This window comes from Dipodomys ordii, unplaced genomic scaffold (assembly GCF_000151885.1).
Source record: "Dipodomys ordii isolate 6190 unplaced genomic scaffold, Dord_2.0 Scaffold21, whole genome shotgun sequence".
NCBI lineage: Eukaryota > Metazoa > Chordata > Mammalia > Rodentia > Heteromyidae > Dipodomys > Dipodomys ordii.
In genome coordinates this window covers 1,070,320-1,078,790 of record NW_012267237.1, presented here as the reverse complement: position 1 = coordinate 1,078,790, position 8,471 = coordinate 1,070,320, and the positions used below count along the sequence as shown (strand labels likewise).

The window sequence follows — 8,471 nt, the reverse complement described above, 5'->3', positions numbered from 1 at the left end:
AGTGTGGTGTGGTGTGGACACGGGGGCCGTGTGGACAGTGTGGTGTGGTGAGGACACGGGGGCCGTGTGGACAGTGTGGTGTGGTGTGGACACGGACTGTGTGGAGGATGCGGTGGGGTTTGGTCACGGGGTCGTGTGGAGGATGCGGTAGGGTGTGGACACAGGGTCCATGTGGAGGGCAGTATGGGGGACATGGGGACTTTCTGAACCCACAACTCCTCTCTTTCAGCTGGTACTCGTGGCTTATCAACAGCTTTGTAAATGGTGAGTCTGCGTGGGGATTAGTACTGTGGCCGAGGCCCCCTTTCATGCTCCTGGTGCCCAGTGTGACCAGTGCACAGCACCTGAGTTGAATTGAGCGAGATGCGTCCCCAGCCTTTACCGGTCAAGCAGCTATTCTGTTTCTCTCCCTAAAGGCAGGCGATTCTTTAAACTTTGATTACTCAGAACTGCCCAGAACTCCAGGCTGTGGGTGGAGCTAGCCACCCTGCGTGGCAGTCCATGGAGCCCACGCTGCCTCTGGACGGAGTGTGTCCTGTGTCTGAGAGGCAGAGCCTGCCTTGGGTGTGATGCACACCTCCCTCCCCTCCCTGTCCCAGGCCAGCCCCAGTCAGGGCGTTGTTCTGTGGCCCATGAGAGATAAGGTCTGGCTGCAAACAGTTGTGCCCTGGGATGTAAGTCTCAGACTCCCCCTCTGTGTCCTCCCCGGAGGCCTCCCGTGTTTCCCAGCACTGAGTACGGGCAAAGGCTAACAGCAGGCGCGGGCCGGTGGAGCCAGGACAGCCTGGAACAGGCCTGCTGGCAGGCCTACAAGTCAGGTGTGTGTTCCTGGCAGCACACAGGGTGGGCAGGGGCTCGTGGTGGATTGTCTCCACGGTGGTGCGTCTCCCTGCAGGTGTCTATGCGTTTGGCTTCCTCTTCATGTTGCCCCAGCTCTTTGTCAACTACAAGGTAGGTCGTGCGGCTCACCTTGGCGGGGCCTGCTGTCCATGCTGGCCCGGCTCACCTGTCCCCTCTCCTTGTCTCAGATGAAGTCGGTGGCTCACCTGCCCTGGAAGGCCTTCACCTACAAGGTAAGCGCACCTCCCGCTGCGGGTGGCAGTTAGCCTGGCCAGAGCCCCGTGCTGGCCAACCCTTTCTTTTTGTTGACAAAGAGCCATGGGTGCATGGAAGCACTACCTCGCCCGCCAGCTGTGTGGGCGAGGGCCGGGCCGGGCCGCGGCTCCGCTCTGCTCCTGCTCCCTGTGCCCTGAGCTCCCTGGCACAGGGTAGGTCTCGTGGTTGGCCGCCTCCCAGTCTTGTGTCTTCTGCGAAGACACATACCCACTCAGGTTCATTGGCAGTGGGGTTCAGATGGCACCGCCCGCCCTTCCTCCTACCACAAAGCACTGGGGTTCAGACGGCGTTGTCTGCCCTTCCCGCTGGCTTTGCAGGCTTTCAACACCTTCATCGACGATGTCTTCGCCTTCATCATCACCATGCCCACGTCGCACCGGCTGGCCTGCTTCAGGGACGACGTGGTGTTTTTGGTCTACCTGTATCAGCGGTGGTGAGTGGTCCTGCAGGCCCAGGCAGGGGTCTGAGTTTGATAGGACAGGAGTCTTGGCCCAACCCCAAGCACATGGAGCACAGTAGGACTCGAGCTGCCCCTGTCGGCCCCAGCTTCTGAGTCCTCTTTGAGCTCTCCCTCCTGCCACACTGGTTTAGCCAGCACCCACTGGCAGCAGTGCCTCCTGGCCCTCCCCAGCGCACGGCCATCCTGCATGTAGTCTTGAGGCTGGGATCTACTGTGAGTGACGTGTCTGGTGGGGACGTTTCCATCTTCTCGTGGCCTGTCTGGTGGGGATGTTTCCATCTGCGTGGCCTGTCTGGTGGTGGAGACGTTTCCATCTTTGTGGCCTGTCTGGTGGTGATATTTCCATCTTCTCGTGGCCTGTCTGGTGGTGGAGACGTTTCCATCTTTGTGGCCTGTCTGGTGGGGACGTTTCCATCTTTGTGGCCTGTCTGGTGGGGATATTTCCATCTTCTCGTGGCCTGTCTGGTGGTGGAGACGTTTCCATCTTTGCGTGGCCTGTCTGGAGGAGACGTTTCCATCTTCGCGTGGCCTGTCTGGTGGGGTGCCCAGTGCCACACATGATTCTTGTGGCTTACTGGGGCTCAGGTCTGCAGTCAGTTCCCTGCTGTGGAAAGGTGGAAGGGAGTTGGTGGCAAACTCTTCCACTGATGTGCCTGGCACAGGGCTGTTCCTGGTGTTCCCCGCACAGCCCACCTGCTTCTTTCTCCTCAAGGCCCTGTGTGTCTACCTCCAGTCCCACAAACTGACCATCTGGGACCCAGTGTGTTATTGTTGCAGCTGTCTGTGGGGCTCTAGCCTGGAAGGCTTTTGGGCAGCAGGCACTGTGTCCACGGCCCGGCCTGCCCTCAGTGTCCTGTAAATAAGGGGACTAAGCACTGGCCAAGCAAGCGCTTGCAGAGGGCAGGGAGCTAGACAGGACGTTTACGTCTGCATAGTTAGTTCCAGTTTCCCACCATGGAGCTGGGCCCTGTTCTGGGGATGCTGTCCATACCCAACCCTTGAGACCACCGTGAACCAGCACAGGGCAGCAGGCCAGCACTGGGGCAAGATAGCCGAGAAGCACCCTGCTGGCCCAGCCCCTTTGGTGCATGCTGGAGAGTGCTAGCGATTACCATGTCATTGCAGGCTTTATCCTGTGGATAAGAGCAGAGTGAATGAGTTTGGGGAATCGTACGAGGAACGGCCCAAGCGGAAATCTCATGCAGACTGAAGGCCCTGGCCTGAGCTTCCTGGTCAGCAGGGGACGGGCCTCTGGAGGCTTGGGGAGTTCCCAGACACCACATCTTCACGTTGCCAAATCCCTCAGCTTCCCCCGTGCTCCCCCATCCTGGAGCACACGCATGAACAGGATGCGTCACGGCGTGGGCGGGTCTCCACGGTGCCCTCCTCTGCCAAGTGGGAGATGGTGGGCTTCCATTTCAAGTTGTTTTTTTAAGTGCTCCTTATGTGATTCAAATGCATATGGAAATTCATTCCATATGAACTCTGGGATCAACTGGCTCTTTCCCTCCTGTTTAAAATTTGATTGTTTTCAGCTTAATTAATGTATGTTTGTATTTTAAAATAAATTTCTCTGGCTGTGATGTTTTTTTCTTGACCTGGACTAAGTCTCTCAGATACTAAGTTTCACTTTTCCCAGAAATGAACATGTAAGATGGATTTACTTAAGCATGGAAAGGAGCAGACTTGGCCTCTGGCAGCCTTTGAGTCACGAATGTTCTCCAGTCTCAGGTCTCGGCTGTTTGAAGCCAGCAAGTTGAGCGGGTGCCATCCCACACTTTCTGTTAGTCACATCCTCAGAGATGAACTAAGGTAGGACTTGGATGTGTAAAAGTTGCAGAGCTGCTATGGACAGGCTGAAGGACAGGAGGCTGCATCTGCCCAGAGCCACGGAGAAGGGTTATCTATTCCAGCCCAATCAAAATCGCTGTCTGACTGCACGACAGCCAGGAAGGCAGCAATGGACTCTAGCTGTTCGATCTCACAGAACTAAAGTTTCTCAGGCTCTCCTGCCCTTGTACGAAGCTGACCATCCACACAGCTGGAGCTGTGTGATTCAGCCTCGTGGGACACTACCACAGGTGTCGTCCAGCCACCAAAATGTCACGCTGTGTCAGGGCCTGTGGCTGAGCCAGCTCCAGCTGTCTGTCTTGGCTGGCGTCCTGTCTCTCCTCCCTGCCTGAGTGATTTGTCATTGTGTGGTTCTTTTTTCTTCACTGTGCTTTTGTGTGTCCAGTGTCATCTCAACAGTGGGAAAACCTGTAGCCATTTTCCTGAGCAGTGCCTTTCTTCATGTCTTCCGTCGTTCCTTCCCAAACTCTGCTCTACTCAAATTTTTCTGTATTTCTCCTGGTGCTACTGCAGTTTTGAACTTGGGGCCAGGCAGAAACTATGCTACTTGAGCTAATACCTCAGGTCCTTGTTACTTTATGTTTTCTGATAGGGTCTTGAATTTCAGCCTTCTGCCCATGCCTACTGGGTGGCTGGGATCACGGACGTGAACCGCCATTCCTGGCTTTTGTATTGAGGTGGTATCTGGCTATCGTTTCTCTTGGGCTAGCCTCAAACGTTTTTATCCTTCCTATGCCTGCCTCCTGGGTCCCCAGGGGCCACTTGCACCCAGCAGAAGTCTATAATTTCCTTTTGGGGGGACGGGAGGACTGAATTCTCATTTAGCTTAAGGCTGGTGTCCTACCACTTGAGCCACCCTTCCATTCCAGCATTTTTTTTGCTGGTTAGAGATAAGAGTCTCACAGACTATTCTTGCCTGGGCCGGCTTTGAACTATGATCCTCAGCTTGCATCTCCTGAGTAGCTAGGATTATAGGTGTGAAGCACTGAGCTAGACCTAATTTCTTGAATTCAGGACTTCATCTGTTGCTCAGTTTTTTTGCTCAAGGCTGGCCTCATGAGCTCACTTTCTCTTCCCCTAAAGTCTTTAAACAGATTGCTTTTCCTATTTCTAATTTTCTTTTAAGCTAATTTTATCTAATTGCATATTCACATTTCTTTTTTATTTTTATTTTTGCTGGTCCTGGGGCTTGAACTCTGGGCCTAGGTGCTGTCTTCTAAGCTTTTGCTCAAAGCTAGCTCTCTACCACTTAGCCAACTCCACTTCTGGCTTTTTCTTTCATTCATTGGAAATAGGGATCATGGACTTTCCTGTCTGGGCTGGCTTTGAACCCTAATCCTCAGATCTCAGCCTCCTGAGAAGCTACGATAGGTGTGAACTACCAGCACTTAGATGTATTTTTTATTTCTAGAAGTTTTATCTGCTGTCTAAATCTCCCTGGTCTATTCTGATATCTTGCTGTTTTGTTCCATTTAGCCTCCTTTTGTACTGTAAACGTGTGTACAGTATTGTGGAAATCTCCGTAGCTGCAGCTTAGGCTGTGGTTTGGGTGGTGCTGGCTCTTTGTACATCTATTCCTGATACTTTTTCCTTGTGTGTTAGGAGTTTTTTGATTTTGTTAAACTAAATTTGTATGAATCCTGAGACCCAAAATGTCAGCAATTTCTTCCAGAGAACTTTTAGTGTCCGAGTGGCTCTGGATCAGAACTGCTTCCAGAATCCTGTTCTGACAAGCCATACCAAGCTGTGAGGTTTGTAAGGCTGGTGGAAAAGGCTGGATTTCCTTCTTGGACAGCGGAGGGCTGTGGGCGGGGTCCATTGAGCAGGATGTGATGTTTTCTATGCTTTCGAGGGTCTTCCAAGAGACTGGAAACGGGGGTATGCAGGAGAGCCTGACGAAGATGCACCCCGAAGAGGGCTCAGGACATCCAAATTGAATTCAGGGCTTGCACTTGCTAGCTGATGTCTCCCAACATTTTTTTTTTTTTTTTGGTGGGTCATGGGGCTTGAACTCTGGGCCTGGCACTGTCCCTCAGTTCTTCAGCTCAAGGCCAGCGCTCTACCACTTGAGCCACAGTGCCACTTCTGGTTTTCTGGTGGTTCATTGGAGATAAGAGTCTCATGGCCTTTCCTGCCTTGGCTGGCTTTGAACTGTGATTCTCAGATCTCAGCCTCCAGAGTAACTAGGATTACAGGCGTGAGCCACCAGCATCCAGCTTCCAACATTTTTGTGTGTGTGTGCTGGTCCCAGGACTTGAACTCAGGGCCTGGGCACTGTCCCTGAGCCTTTTGTGCTTAAGGTTAGTGCTCTATCACTTGATCCACAGCTCTACTTCCAGCTTTTTGGTGGTTCATTGGAGATAAGAGTCCCAGAGACTTTCCCGCACAGGTTGTCTTCAAACTGTGATCTTCAGATCTAAGCCTCCTGAGTAGTGGGATTATAGGTGTGAGTTACCAGCACCCGGCTCCAGCACTTGTTGCTTTAGTTCTTTTTAGGATACAGTCTTGTGTCTAAGCAAGCCTGGACCCAAATCCTCCTGTTTACACCCTTATGGAGGTTTGACGGGCAACACCTGCCACTGTGCCCAGCTATTGGTTGAGATGGGATCTCATGAACTTTCTCATCCCGGGCTGGCCTTGAACCAGTGATCTTCCTGAGGCAGACACCGCCTAGGTAACTGGGATTCCGGGTGCGAGCTACCGGAGCCTGGCATGAGTGCCAGTTAACTCCTTTCTTTACAAACAAAAGGTAGACCTACTGAGCGCGCTTCCCAGATGGGCGCAGGGCAGTGGCTTGCGGTAGCTGCCTCGCTTCCTGCGGCCACAGCCCGTGCCCACCGCCTCAGGCTCACAGCAAACTTCCCCAAAGGAGTCTGCGGGCCTCTGCAGCCACCCCGGCTTGCCCTGTGTTTCCATACGGGGGTGATTAACACACTTAATCCCATGAGCAAACTCAACCTTTCCACATCCTGGTGGATGATTTTATCTTGCCATTTTTGTAAATTTCATCAAATAACTTTCAAAGGAGCAAAAATCCAAAGATGTAAAACAGGAACTGAACTGTTTGCCCAGCTATATGGATTAAATAACCACATTTGGATGGATTTTTTTTTTTTTTGCCTTAAGTACTTTTTATTGGTTTTCTTGAGTGGTTTAAAGTGTGGGGGAAAGCAAATAAGAGGTGGGAGCTGCGTGTACATGAACAAAGGTGGCACCGCTGAGGAGGAGAGGGGCAAAAGGAACATGTGACCTCTCCTGGGACCAGTGACCTCTGACCTCACACCTCTGTGGTGGCCTGGGCTCTCAGAGCTGCCAGTCTTCGGGATGTCAACAACGTGGTGACCACCACTTAATGTGGTCACCCTTACTTGTGTGCTCCTGCTGTCCAAAGGCGAAAGAAGAACATTGAGAAGTTGTCATGTAATGAACTTGTATAAATGACGCACTCGTTACATTCCCTGGGCCACTGTGACCCTGTGCCAATGTTGGGGCCACAGGAACACCAGCTAAAGCATGGCCAAGTAACAGGTGGGGGGGCATGGGGCATGGGCCAGCGGGTTTGTAGGCTGGAAGACAGGAAGCAGGACGCCAGGGCTACCCTTCCCAGAGGGCCTGTTGGTTCCCAGGGCCCAGGAACAGACCTCCTTCCTGTAGGGATGCCTGGAGCTCTGTCAGCCACTCTGGATCCTTTCTCTGTCCCCTTCAGAAAAGGAACTTTTGGCCTTTTTGCTGGGGTGTCTGCTAAGGTGTGGCCCACCCCCACAGCTCCTGCCTGCCTTGGTTTTTCTCTTGGACCAGGCCTGGTAAGGTGTGGATTGCTGTCCCTCTGCTCACAGCCCTCTCTGAAGGGCTCCACAGACCCAGGGACAGGGGTTCCTAGGAGTCCATGCGGGGACCTCCGCCCCTTTGCCACTATCTATTCTGGAGGGAGATTCTGTCTCCTTGGGCCTGAGCCCACTTGCTCTGTCTCCTTCCCCACCGGGTGTGGTGCACATGTGGCGGAGTTGGCCTTGGTGCGGCGGCCTGTGTAAGTCCCCACGTGAAACAGTGCGTTCTACTGCTTGAGCCACAGCTCCACTTTTGGTGTTTTGCTGGTTATTGAGATCCAAGTCTCACAAACTTTCCTGTTGGACCTGGTTTGGATTACAATCTTTAATTCTCCATTTCCTGAGCAGCTGGGATTACAGGTGTGAGCCACCAGCACTGCAGCCCTCTTCTATCCTGTTTTTGTTGTTGTGGTTTTTTTGTCAGTCGTGGGTCTTGAACTCAGGGCCTGGGCGCTATTCCTCGGTTCTTTCACTCAAGGCTGGCACTGTACCACTTGAACCATAGTGCCACTTTTGGTTTTCTGGTGGTTCATTGGAGATGAGTCTCACGGACTCCGCGATCCTCAGATCTCAGCCTCCTGAGTAGCCAGGATGACAGGCGTGAGCCCCGGGCTCCTGTCTCGGCCTTGGAAATTCCGTTTTCTAGGCTGGTCTCCCAGCAATGGACTAGCAGGGCCCCCGTGGGGACACATTTCCCCCAGCAGGGCCACTGGCAGCCAAGAGAAGCCTACCGCACGGCCGGCCGGCTCCGCACCTCCCCGGGCTCGGGTCCCAGGCCCGGCCCGGCCCGTGCAGACCGGAGGGACTGGGCCGGAGCCCGGGGAGGGGCGCTGGGCTCCCAGGGCTCCGCCTCGCCCCTTCCTCCAAGGGGGTTCAACGGGTCCCCGGGCCTGTCCTCCCCGACACCGCGCGGACCTCACCTTCGAGCCGACGCCCCCTCCGCCGCCCGGTCCCCAGGACGCGCCCCCAGCCCGAGGGCCCGCCCCAAGGACACGCCCCCAGCCCGAGGGCCCGCCCCAAGGACACGCCCCCAGCCCGAGGGCCCGCCCCCTCTGCCGCAGACACGCCTTTTCCTCCGAGGATCCCGCCTCTTCCCGCGGCGCGCGCCGTTCGAGCTCGCACGTGCGGGCGCCGGTCGGTCCCCGCTATGCCGCGCAGGCCTCGGTGCAGGGCTGTGCGCGCCCTGTTGCGCAGCCGGTACCGCGAGGTGCTGCCGC

At 54.5% G+C, this 8,471-nt stretch overlaps 2 protein-coding genes across 2 annotated transcripts in view; both read left to right on the top strand.

Annotated features, from left to right (window-relative positions):
• Clptm1l (CLPTM1-like) overlaps positions 1-3,164 on the top strand; it is a 21,809-nt gene extending 18,645 nt beyond the window's left edge. The window contains exons 15-19 of the mRNA XM_013013829.1: positions 230-264; positions 896-951; positions 1,029-1,073; positions 1,434-1,549; positions 2,702-3,164. Of these exons, the coding sequence (XP_012869283.1) occupies positions 230-264; positions 896-951; positions 1,029-1,073; positions 1,434-1,549; positions 2,702-2,786 (337 nt within the window). The 3' untranslated portion in view covers positions 2,787-3,164. The remainder of the gene's footprint in view (positions 1-229; positions 265-895; positions 952-1,028; positions 1,074-1,433; positions 1,550-2,701) is intronic.
• A 4,681-nt stretch (positions 3,165-7,845) lies between these two features.
• Tert (telomerase reverse transcriptase) overlaps positions 7,846-8,471 on the top strand; it is a 32,372-nt gene continuing 31,746 nt past the window's right edge. The window contains exon 1 of the mRNA XM_013013828.1: positions 7,846-8,451. Coding sequence (XP_012869282.1) covers positions 7,846-8,451 — 606 coding nt within the window. The remainder of the gene's footprint in view (positions 8,452-8,471) is intronic.